This window comes from Microtus pennsylvanicus, chromosome 5 (assembly GCF_037038515.1).
Source record: "Microtus pennsylvanicus isolate mMicPen1 chromosome 5, mMicPen1.hap1, whole genome shotgun sequence".
NCBI lineage: Eukaryota > Metazoa > Chordata > Mammalia > Rodentia > Cricetidae > Microtus > Microtus pennsylvanicus.
Window position 1 is genome coordinate 25,693,075 of NC_134583.1, and position 13,050 is coordinate 25,706,124.

The 13,050-nt window shown below is 45.4% G+C and overlaps 1 protein-coding gene across 4 annotated transcripts in view; it reads left to right on the top strand.

Moving 5' to 3' along the window:
• Positions 1-13,050, top strand: part of Sulf1 (sulfatase 1) — a 164,972-nt gene that overhangs the window by 106,835 nt on the left and 45,087 nt on the right. For all 4 annotated transcript variants that reach the window (XM_075971381.1, XM_075971384.1, XM_075971382.1 and 1 more), the window contains 2 exons: positions 3,670-3,821; positions 6,336-6,505. In XM_075971381.1, coding sequence (XP_075827496.1) covers positions 3,670-3,821; positions 6,336-6,505 — 322 coding nt within the window. The remainder of the gene's footprint in view (positions 1-3,669; positions 3,822-6,335; positions 6,506-13,050) is intronic.

Below are 13,050 nucleotides of genomic sequence, written 5' to 3' on the forward strand. Positions count from 1 at the left end.
CTAATCAGTTGCTGTTTTCCTAATTATGAACATATTACGTGGACTATTTGACTGTAGAGTTAAGAAAAATAATGGCGGAAATAACGTGACTCACATAAATATCCATCTAGAGAGTAACACAAAGTGCAATAAGTTCTATGAAAAGCAACTCCGAGAAGACAAATTACTAAGAAGCTTATTTTGGGAGGCATCCAAAATACATGGCTTTAAATGAAATGAATTGATCCAATATTATATTTACCCTTGTATGACATGACTTTCCTCTTTCAGAACTTAGGCATATTTTTGGACTGGTTGTAGCCTAAATGTTTCTAACTTTAGTCATGGAAAATGTGAGTCGACCAAAGCTTAAATGTCCAAGAAGGGAAAAACACAACACTATGTCTATTGCACGTTGTCCTGGGGAGTGAAATGAAAAGCCATGGATTATCTATCACAGAGGAAAAAAACCAGAGTACTGCCTAAAGTCTGCTAAAAATTATGACAGAATAGAAGTTAATATAAAACTTATCCCAAAACTATAAGGTTAAAAAAAATCATCCGTGGTTGATTGAATGGAAAGAGGCTGAAGGCAGAGCTGAAGGGGCTGTGGTCACAGCCTACTCTGTCCTTAATCTATTTGAAGAACTCAAGCCAGCTTCCCAACATAGAGTTTTCTTTCCTGTCCAAAATTACACTGCAGTTCTGCTATGCTCGCTAAAATTACCTAATCACATGAACTGGATTTTAGACACATCCGTTTTATTCCATGCCGTAAGTGGAAGAGGCAATATTTAGTTGAAATCCGCAATGAAATGTTTAACTAATTACTTGTGTGCTGGTATGTTTACCATGCTGCCTGGACTGGTCTGCAGCTGCCTTTCTCAAGCCATCCTCCTGTCTCAGCCTCCACTGCAGACACATGACACCATACTTGACTTTGCTGTACATTTTTCCTGTGATAACTTAATTTACATAAAGTTATCTATTTTTAAATCCTCTGTCTTTTGCATAAGATTTACTTTACTTGTAACAAGCTTATTTATTTTCTCTCTAGTAAAGGACTTCATTAAATTTAGAGTCTTCTAGGGTAAGGCAAGCTAATATTCTCACTTGTTTCGATTATGATGTCATGGATTTTGCTAGGCACATAAACATGGACCATTACATATATTTACTGAACCACAGGATGTTGGGAATACACTGGACCCTGGGATATAAAGAGACAGAAAGTAAGAGTCCTGTCTTCACTATGCTTGCACTCTGAGTAAACCAAATTCATATATTCAAATGTATAAATCACAGTTTAGCTCAGTTCTCAATTATATCTTTAGTAACTACAATGAAATCCTGCCATATGCATTAAAGTGGTCATAAGTACATCATTCATTACACTAAATAAGATTTAATTTCTCTATGCATCAGATCTTTAATAGTTACCATTACTGATATAGAAAGAAAAGTGTTTTCTTCAGACAGTCAAGGCATATTTCTAAGTATTATGCAGCCCATGGTCCCAGAGGGAAGTACTATGACAACCAAACACACACTAATAGTTATGATCCATAATTCAATCTTTCCTACCTTTCTACCCATCTTCCCACTCCAACCACCTCCCTAAATAGCCGTGAAGACAAGTGGTGATGTCATAAAAGGAAAGAATGGTCCAGAAGGTTGGGCGGATGTGGGGTGGCTCTTATAGAAGCACTAGCCGAGCTGAGTTGCTGTCACCAAAGAAGGGAGACAATTCAGGCTTTTAACCAAGTCATTGGCCTCATAATATGGAAATGAGATGAAAATCAACCAGCTTAGATAAAGACGTGGACAGAAAGGACACGTGGAACAGAATGATTAGGAGCCCAGATAAGCAACTATAGAGCACAGGGGGAAAAAAATGTAATGTCCAAAGAAACCAGGGATGATTAGAGTTGACCTTGACAGCAGGAAGCTCCAAAAGGACCAGAGGAGCGTGTGCTGCCGCGTCTGGCTGCTTCCACTTCCGGGTGCAGGGTCCTGGGCTCTCCTGCAGCGAATGTGGTGGGTGATACCACATCTGGAACCCTGAGCACACTTTTCACACTCCATTAACACAAAGACACCGAAAGCCCGGAGGCAGTTCTGAAGGCAATAGCAGGAATTACTAACAGACTTGAAGGAGTCGTTTCTAAGGGAAGGATTAAGGCGAAGGGCAATCACCGTGGTAATGACTAGAAATGGTACAGGGTGACCTAAAAAATACAGCCGTGGGTGAAGGGCAGGCATGACTGGGCGTGGCTGCCCTGGAGGTGGGGAGCACGAAAAGTAGCAGGAAAGGTTCTTAGATTAATGAAGGAAAATGGAAACCACATGGGAGAGAATTGGTTTCTACAAAATAAGTCGTATTGGGGGACAAAAACCAAAACCCCAACAAACACCTGTAACAAAGCAAAACTGGAGAGCAAGCTGCCCTCGGACCACAGAACGGTATTTACACTGTGGAATCACACAGTGGTTCCCACCATTGCATGAGAAATCCCCTGCCCTTGTCAAACACTGTTTTAAGTGCTTTCCCCTGGACCAGCCTCTTTAGCCCCAACAACATCCCTGCACTGGGCTTCTCCTAAGCAGGTTCTCCAGGGCAGTGCAGGGAGGAAGAGGTGAGCTGGCCTGCAGATGCCAGGGAAGCTTGCTCTCAGCTACACGTTCCAATTGCTATGCTCCCTTACAAAACTGTTTGAAAAGAAAATGGACAGAAAAGTGGAGCCCCGCACTGTGTAGGGATGGTGGACAGGCCACAGGGAGAGGCAAAGGCAGACATAGAGATTCATGGCTATAACCTTACAACCCTAGCACTTGGGAGGTAGACACAGAGATGCAAGCAGGAAGACTGACATTTCAAGGCCAGCCTAGGCCACATAGTCAGACCCTGCCCCCAAATTAAACACATACATACAGAAATGACTCAGTAAATAAATAACAACAACAAAAAACTCCACAAAGTAGAAAGTTTCCATCAAAGGAGACAAAGCTTACTCAAGACCATGACTACGTTACTGGAAGGAAAGGAAGGTGCATTAGAACTACAGGGTATGGAACTGTGGGCTCAAGACTAGCAATCTGAGTGAAACAGGAGCTACTCTGGCCTTGAGTCAAGACCAGATGTGGATATGGAGGGCGGGTGAAAGCCAGCGTGCCAACTGAGGCGCCATACCCCGTGAGCAGGGGCTTGGAAGGGCTTCACAGACTAGGAAACATTTCTTCTGTGGTTGTGTGGAGAGCGAGGTGAACTTCTCAGTGAAGGTTTGTGTTTCGTCAGTCAAATAAAAAGCAAGAAAACTTAATTTTGTCACAAAGACTAATTCTCCGTGTTCCAGTCCTCACACAGCAGGCACACAGCAGATCTCACACTGCCTACCAGTTGAACAAAAGAATATATCCCACATTGATTCCAGGCTGGCCCTAGGAAGCGGATCCCCAAAAGTGTTATGACCGTTACAATATATGTATTTCAGTTTTTAATTTAAAAGCGAAGTGAGGGAGTGTCACTTTGGCGTGGCCTAAAGAACTCTGCGGAGCAGAACGGCGACAACTCTCTCCTCTGATGGGTTTTCACCTCGCCATCACTTTCCAAGCCCTAATTTCATATCTCCGCATTTGTTTGTGATTAATCATCTCACATGAGAAAAAACGATCTTTCATTTCCTATTGCAGCCTTTTTTGGAAAATACCTCAATGAATATAACGGCAGCTACATCCCTCCTGGGTGGCGAGAATGGCTTGGATTAATCAAGAATTCTCGTTTCTATAATTACACTGTTTGTCGCAACGGCATCAAAGAAAAGCATGGATTTGATTATGCAAAGGTAATTTCCAGTGTAAAACTGCGTCAATTTGCTTTTGCGTATAATGGGGGGACGGCATTTCCAGGGACTTAAACTATCCGCAAGATGGGCTCTCTGTGTTCTCACAATGTTCGAATGAGAAATTTTAAGGCAATTTCCAGCTCCAGACAAGAAAGACTCTAACGTCTCCATGCTTTTGTCTAGTGAGCCTTTTTTTTCCTTCTTTCTCATTAGGATGAAAGGCAATCAGGCTCTGATGAAAGGACACCCAGAAAATCATACTCCCCCCTCTTTCAGTCTTGTGATAAATTTTATTTTCCCCCTCTCTCGAGAGCTAGTCCGCATAATCAAATGTGCATCTTGTACTGTTGCTTTTCCGTGGTTGAAGGTATATTTTATCCAGCCTTCCATGTGAAAATAAGACAGACTGGTGCCCCTGGGAACTTTGGGACACTGACCAAGCAGTCTTTGTGAGCAGGACATCTGCCCCACGGCAGTAAGAGTTCCCTCCAGTCTACTGCTCTCAGCCTTAGGATGTCCGTATCAATCTATAAAAATGGCCAATGGTTCCCAAACAAGCAGATCCTAGAGTTTAAAGTTTACAACATAAGCCAGACACATACATGATCCCAGCTCTTAGGAGGCTGGGGCAGGTAGATGGAGAGTTTGGGCTCCACAGCTAGGGTAACCCGAACGTGGAGAGATGCTTGCTGAGACCTCAGCTAAAGTAGGAATCAACAACAATTACAAAAAAATTCTTAGGATTACTAACTCAGATTAATAAAAAATATGAGATAATAAAAGTGACGGGAAGACTATCTTTAAATTCAAGCTGGTCATTTTTCTAAAACACTCTCTGTCCTTCTGGATGCATTCATTTCATTTTCCTACAAATGCCAGAATTCAGCTGGATTTTGCAACCTGTTTCAACAGGTTCAGGCATTTGGTAGAAATAGAGCGGGGTCTAAGGCTACATTTCTGGAATGCTGTTGCCTTTGTGCCTGTCCTGATGAGGGATAAGGTGTAAGGCTGGGTCCTTCCTACCCTCCTGAAAATAATGAATGCAAATGAACTCACTAACACTGCTGATAGGCTTCTAATCATCAAAGTTGAGAGTCAGCCAGTCGGCAGGAACCTTGAAGGCAAATTTGAGCCACATCCTTCTTGTAGAAGACAGGGAAACTCAGCTTGGAGTGGTTCAACCACTCTTGGATCCCGGGTCATTTCCCTGACTGGGGACGAAATCTTTGCAGGCAAATGATGCATGCCATGCACGCTAATTGTCATTGCTCTCCCTTTCGATCTGCGGGGATGCTTTTCATGCTCCTCGTTCAAGCTATTAACCTTTAGTTCCCTGTTGTCCTAAGGAGAACAAAGTAATCACGATTCTCTCCAAATACTAAATCAACGCAGCCTGCTCATTATCACGGCTGATTAGGTGTCAAAGACAACTGTGTTGGGAAAAGTGTGTGTGCGTGTGTGCATGCGCACGCGAGTGTGTATGTTTATGTGCGTGTGTGCTTGTAAAGAAATTAAAAAGACCCACACGTGGAAAGGAGTGGGCGGCCTTTGGACTTGTCCTAACAAGGACGTGACACAGATTTCCCCCAGCACTGCTCTTGCAGCTGACCTGGTCCTTAAATCCACCACATGTGGCCAGCTGTGCTCGGAAGTCTTTGACATTGTGACCACTGCCTGGGAGTTTCTGACAAAAGCTTGCACTCACTCCAGCTTCAGGCCAATGATATGCACAGAAGAGCAGGTGGCTTAGTCAGAGTTCCTGTCTCCTCTTTCTTCTTCCCTGCGCCCTCCCTGCCCACTTCCAAACTTCCATCGGCCCCACCCCCTACACTGCGGTTTAAGTCATTCTATCAGCAAGTCAAACTCAGACCCCAGCAGCTCAGACCTCTCTCCAGTGCACACAGCACATGCTACAGGAAATTAAAGGCTCCGGCATTTAAGTGTTCCCAAGGAATGACTTGTGAAAATGTTGCAATTTGTCGTTGGACCTATGATATTTTTTTTTGATGATGTCTTCGATTTGATGGTGGTATTATTCTTACAGGTAGATTAAAGAATTTTCAAAAAGTAAATAATTCCCTGGGTTTGCACAATTTGTACGTGTGTGTGTTCTGAAGGTGTGAATGTGAAGTTGGTGTGGGTGTTTCCTGCCCCTGGAGTAATTTGACCAACGAATTGCATCAGTGAAAGCTGAGAATAAGATTCATAGCCGGTGTTTCATATGTTCTTGAATTTATATTGCCAGATTTAGTCTTTATCTTAGGCAAACACAACTTGCCTCTTTTCCCTAATTGTTGAATTGTTTATCTTTTTTACCCTTGTTGCTAAGCTGGCTACCCTAAAAGTGAACAGTCACAGATATTTTTCAGTTCTTGAAGGTGGCTGGCTCCTTGGGAGGCTCTCATCCCTGTAAGGCTTATACTCGGTGGGTAGATTCTGAGGGAAGCAGTGTTCTAATGTGATCTTGAATGTCACCTTTTGTAATTTTTGTTTTGTGTCAAATGTATGTTTCAGGACTACTTCACAGACTTAATCACTAACGAGAGCATTAATTACTTCAAACTATCTAAGAGAATGTATCCCCATAGGCCCATTATGATGGTGATCAGCCACGCAGCACCCCACGGCCCTGAAGACTCCGCCCCACAGTTTTCAAAACTGTACCCCAATGCCTCCCAACACATGTGAGTAGCAAACCCTCAATGCACCTTGCTGAACTTGGCCCTTGCCTGTGCTTCCCAATTTACCCTCCTCTTCATCCTGTTTCCTTCTGTTCTGCATAGCACCCAAGGCACGTGAAAACTGAGGGACACAGCACAGGACAGGCAGAGACACCAGGTTTGCAGTAGAGGGTGCTGGGGGTTCGGATTGGGAGTGGCATTTCCAGTATCTGCCATCAGCTAAATGAAGAGCTCTCATCAAGGAAATGGGGGCAGTTTTCCCCTAGAGCTCCTTCCAGCATTCTAAACGTTATATTCTGGAGCATGACCTAGGAGTACTGATGGGGTAGGATGGTTCGCTTTTCATAGGCACGGGGCGGCCCCTCTCTGCTCCAGCTATAGAAATGTGGCCTTGTTTTCTTTCCTGGGGAGCACAGGAGCAGCTTGGCTGCAGATGTGCAATTAGGTATGTGCTGAAAGCAACTGCAGGAGCTTGCCTGGGAGGCCCGCTCAGGTCACGGCTTTAAAATAACCTAATGTTTCATCTCGAGAGGAGGGGGGCTGGGGAGGCTCAGGGGAGGCCCTGGTGGCTAAGAGGGAGGAGGAAGAGAAGAGAGCTGCACTGTGCTGATAATCCTCCCTGGCCAAGGGTGGAAAAGTCTAGGTGCCTTGGCAGTGAAGAACACGATTTTGTTGTTGACTCTGTCAACAGGGTTTCTCCTAACCCTCATGCCTTATACGTAGCCTTCCACACGCGGTAGCTGGGATCAGGTCTGCGGAAAGCACACCCCATTCAAAAGGCACCTTTTATCACAAGTCTCTGAAACTGGTTCATGATCTAGTTGTGCTGGAATATTGCCCCTGCCTGGGTCTTCTAAACAAGATTCCAGAGAGAAAGAGCCTTAGGGATGGAGTAATGACTATTGATGGAATTGTCAGGCATTGGGCTCCTTTCTATTCTTAGTATCTTTCTGTCACAAGCCTTACTCAGTCACATGACCAAGACTAACAGGAAAGAGGTCAGAGCTCACTTAGAGGAGAAACTAACAATAAATAAGAAGCAAAGTGGGTCACCTACTGTGCCCAGGAGGATGCAAATATTTTATTGCATGGAAGAGAAAGACGCAAAAGACTGTGGCTCCAGCGATAGGGGGGAATCCGGGCTCCATGAGCACTGCTGTGAACTCAACTAAATGGACAGAATCCTTCTCTTGTTACTGACTCTGAAAGTGGATTTATGAATGGCACCTCTTAGCAGGTGGCCCCCTGTTGTAGCTCAGTTACAAATTCAGTAAGCAGCAGGTGCAGCGAGAGGAAAATGTCTTTCGGGCTTCTTCAGTAATAGCTTGGAGCTCACCTTTTCCCACTCTTTTGATCAGAACTCAGGTTGTGTAGCTTCCTTTGCTCCATTAGCCCCATCCCAGCCTCAGATGGCTTTCAGCAGCCTGATCCTTAAGGGCATTCCTCAGAGTTTGCAGAGAAGGGGTTGATAAAATGTGGCCTTTCATGGTTCTTTAGAGGTCAGCCTGCCTTTGAAGCTTCAAGGCTAGGTCCTAAGCCTATACGAAAACCAGCCGTTCAAGAGGTCCTGACATCTATGTGGCGTGTGCAGACAGGAAATGCGCATGGAGAGCGGTGGGGGTGGGAGAGGTAGCTCTGAAGAATACGCTGGAAATTATATGTATCCAGCTACCAAACAGCACAGATTGAGGAAGTTAATCTTAGTTAAGGAAGGGCCCAATGGGCACGCCCTAAACACCAATAAATTAGGATGGGGGCTGGGGGCAGTCCCAAACTCAGCTTGGATTCCTACGGTTTTACTGAAACCCAGCCACTCTCATTCATTGTGTGTACAGTGCAGCCAGCTGTGGCGTGGTCTGTAAAACTCAAAAGACTTGTAGTAAACTTGCCCAGACCCAAGTCTGACAGGGAGAATGGCTAAGTGTCCAGATAGCCATAGCATTAGAGGGCCAGAAGTGTCAAGTGTGACAATGGTCCCAGCCCTGCAGAGCACTAGGGGAAAACAGTTGCACCTGTTGGAGGAAATGACCAACAGGGTTCGCAGTGGACCTGGAAAGATGGGGAAACTATGCAGGAGACTCTCCAGCCATGAAATGGATGCTTTCAGGGGCAGGGTATAGCACAGACATTAAAGCGTCAGGGTGATAGGAAGGTTGAGAACCACTGCTCTAATTCATGACCTAGCAGCTGGAGAATGGGGCACAAATAAAGCAATAAGAAATAAAGCTAAAAGGTGTCGTAAGATGGTGGAGAGGGCTGCGTCCCGCTCGGCTCCCGGCTGCCCGGCTAGCTTACACCCGAAATAATTACACAGAAACTGTATTCAGGCCTGACTCACCTGTCCATTAAGGCCACAAAAGCCTCCTCCATGAGCTGAGCTATGAGTGGAAATAAATGCGTCACTTTGGTGCGATGTGGACCAGACCTTAGAGAAGCAGCAGGGGTAGCAGTCCCACGGAAACACATAGAAGCCGCCCTATCGGTGTTCATTCTTATTGATCCTCTCTATTAAGATCGGCCATATGCAAATGTCAATATGATTGGCCCACAAATAGTGTGATTTCACGCTGTCTGACTCAAGGTTTAAAGAGAGCCGACAGAGAACTAAGTCCGCACTTGCCCCTGGTGACAGGGTAAATCCCTTGACAAGCTAAGACTTCACTGCCATGAACCCTGCACACCTGGCCATTCTGCAAAGAATCGATCTGGGCTATCATCTTTTCTAGATGTGAAGTTTTGCTCTGGGCAAATTCCGGGTGGGAGAGCATTCAGAGCCGTGGGGAATGAGCATGCAGTCAGCAAGTCAGTGAGAGACTCTGTGCCGCTAGTCTTTGGGATTTGTACACCCAGCGTGTGGAGAGAGACTCACATGCCTCCAGCAGGCCACAGGAACCTTGAGCCCCTGGCTGCCTTCTTGCACAGGTCTCCCTGACCGCTGATAGGGGGAGGGAGGGAATGAGTGCCCAGGTTCAGAGTTCAGTCCTTCAACACAAGGAGCAAGACAAATTGAAGACAAGCTGCAGACTGCGAGGCATGGTAGCTTCTGAATGGCTGGCTCCCTTAGTGAAAACATTAGCAACGCAGTCAAGCAATGGGCCGTTAGCAGTGAAGGGTTCTGTAGAAATATTTGGCAGGCCCTGTGGAAACAGCATGGATCTGGCCTCCCGCACGAGGAGCTAGTCATGTGGACGTTTTGCTTCAGGTCTTCCTAGGTGGCCAAACATCACCCGCTCCCTTTCACGCAGTCCTGGGCTGTGGCTATCTGACCTTCTTACACTGAAGAGAGTGGATCAAGTTTCCATGGTGTTTGCTTCTCTGACAAAGAGAGGGGCCCATTCAAAACCGGCACACTGGCTTTACAAACCGAGGGGAGAGGTTATGCCTCCCAACTAAGAATAGGAGCGGATTATCTCTCCCTTGTTCACATGGGGGTCCTGTTTAATCAGACAGTAGCTTGGCCTGTCTTGGCCTCCAAAAAAATTCAAGAAAAGCTCCAACAAGGAAATCCACATAAAACTCTTACCATGAAGCCCTTCACTATGGCAGAGCCTCTCCTAAGCTTTCAGGAAATACTTCGGGCCTCATGCTCCCCATCCCATGTGATAATGAGCCCCTGCCACCCACCGTGGCCCATCAACTCTGGAGACTGTTTTTCAATCGTTTTGTTTCAGTAGGTTTTTTCTTCCATACTGCACACACACACACACACACACACACACAGAGAGAGAGAGAGAGAGAGAGAGAGAGAGAGAGAGAGAGAGAGAGAGAGAGTCAGGAGTGGGGGCGTGGAGCTGCTAATTGGAGCAGTAAAGAATTGTCTCCTCTTGGGGCTGGAGAAAGGCTCAGCAGTTAAGTGGCCCTATTGCTTTTCCCAGAAGAGCCAGCACCCAAGTCCAGGAACTGCCTGTAGCTCCAGATCCAGGGCACTCAGTTTCCCTCCTGGCCTCTGACGAGGGCACCTGCAGTCATGGGCACATACCACACACAAGCACAAATGCACAGCTTAAAAATACAACGAATCTTTATAAAATGTCTTGACTTAACAAGAATTTGTATTTTTATCCCTTTTACAAAAAATATTAAAAGTTATACTTATGAAGATGAAAATTTTTCAATGCTCCATATAAATTTCCAATTTGGGCAGACTTGTTTCCTTTTCCATAAACCTACACTGTTCTTTCCACATTATGATGAACCCCTGTATGCCCAAACTCCTGAGCGTAGGGGCATGACTCCAGAGGAGCACAGCCACCTGGGACACGCTATGGATCCTGCCTCAGCAGCTTTGCCCCAACTCTCTCTCTCTCTCTCTCTCTCTCTCTCTCTCTCTCTCTCTCTCTCTCTCTCTCTCTCTCCCTCTCTCTCCCCCTCCCTCCCCCCTCCTTATCCCCCCCCACCTTAGCTCCTAGGGCGAGGAGCTTGGCTCCTCATTTAGTTGTAAAATTAAATTCCGTTTACCAAATGAATAAAGTTGACCTCACCAGCTAGCTGACATGAAAATATTTTTAAGATAGCACTACGATTCATCAAGAGTTCAAAGAGCATCTAGCAAGTCTCTTTGGTTCCATAATTTTTTTAATTAAAATAAAATGAAGCTCCATGTGTTCACTTGAATGGAAGCCTAAGTGGCTTTGTTCAGGACACAGGAAGGGTTTGGGGCAAAGCTGGAGTTAGGTGCCAGTTTTCCTTGTCCCATTTGCCCTTCCCACTATACCAGGCCATGTCACCGTTTGCGTCACAGCCACGGTGAACATCAAAGTGGATCTCACATATTTGCATAATTCCAATTGGCATTTCCAGCATCATTAAACGAGTCTCTATTTTTATTGTATGCCTACAGTCAAGATCATTTGGTCTTACTCTGCATGTGTTCTAATGTTATCTGCCTACAGATATCTGAAGTCAGGTGGGGCATATCTCCAGAAAGTCAATTAAGTAGATTCAATTTTAATGAAATTGGGAGAGTGGGTATAGAGTTTACAATGCGATGCTGCAAGTGTGTTCTAAGCCTGCAGAGCGGGCTGTGTTGAACATTGGGGTGGACTTGTCACTTCTGTAGAGCGGGCTGTGCTGAGCAGTGGGACCTGACTTGCCACTTCTGTCAGTGACCTTTTTCTTGATGTTTGCGACGAGAAAACAAATAAAGAAAACAGATGTTCAACACATCAACAAAAGAAAGATGTTTTTACCGGACTGACGACACAGGCCATCAATATTCAAAAGGAACCACGCGGTTCGCAATTCCCCAATATGGATTTAATATACAACACATGTATTTCTTGAAGCCATTTGTTGGCTACTAAGAATCATTCTTTTTAAAATACCTGCCCACCAAAGAGAAAGGTGGCATCGCTGATTTTTCAGAGCCCTTTGTCCTACCTTTGTCAGCCAGTGACACTGGCAAGTGACTCAAACCCCAAGGAAAATTGGCAGACTGAACTTGTGTGCGGCCAAGCAGGTGATGCTGTCCCGAGCTAGAAACCCAAAAAAGCAAGATCAGGAAAAAACAGCATGCAGGGCAGGGAGTCCTCTTCAGGCAAATATAGCTAGGAATAGCCTGTGGGCAGCTACAGATGTGTTTCTGAGATCCACAGGTGTACCTGCTTGAAACTCTCATTTCACAGGCAGAAATTTTCACCAGCCTGGCCATCTGAGACAGTGGCGCCTCTGAAATAGATTCCGGGCTTGTTTTTTGTCTTGATTTGAAGGATCAGAAACTCAAAAATGATGATCTGACCCTTTGTCCTCTTGACTTTAAAGAGATAATCAGTATTGCACACTTTTCTCTGATCCATCCAACGGGCTTCCTAGGGTGTTTCTCTGTGTTTGCAGCTTAAATTGATAGGCAGATGGGTGGGAAGTTCCTTAGCAGGAAACAGAACACTTTAAATTGGGTAAAAGGCTAAACTGGAAGGATTCCCTTTTGATAGGGAAAACTTTGCCAGCCTGATCTTATGACAGTTGGGGTTTGGGACCTCTGTGCTTGGGAGCTTGGGTCAATGTGACAATGTGAGTCAGAACAGAGGCCTTGAGCTACTACTAGTCTGAGCTTTACTTGACTTTCTCCTTTGCCCAAGTGAAGCAGGACCCCCTAGTGAACTAGCCTGGCTACCTGTAGGCGAGAGTAGAATGGGACCCCAGAAGCGGTACTCAACAGTCCCAAAAATCCGTCAAGCCCATAATAAGTTCTGCAAAGCTATTATTCCCATTGTATAAATGAAGAACCTGAGGCATCACCCCCCCCCCCAAAAAAGAAGAACTGTCCAGAATCATACAGTAGCACATTGCAAAATTGGAACAAAGAATTAGATCCGAATCCCAAGCTTTACAGACAACTAAAGACACAGTTTTCTCGTTTTAAAGAGTTCTCCATTTCTGTTAGTGAAGCTGTCCTTGTGACAGCTCCCGGCCCTCTTTGAGTAAGTTGAAGTCAGTCCTTAGGCAAGCAAGCCTTAATTATCACTGGGGGGACAGAAGGCTGCATCTTCAAGGAATTTGGCAGACCTCAGCAGGGGGCAACCACAGTCTTTGGCAAAAGATGGCTTTTC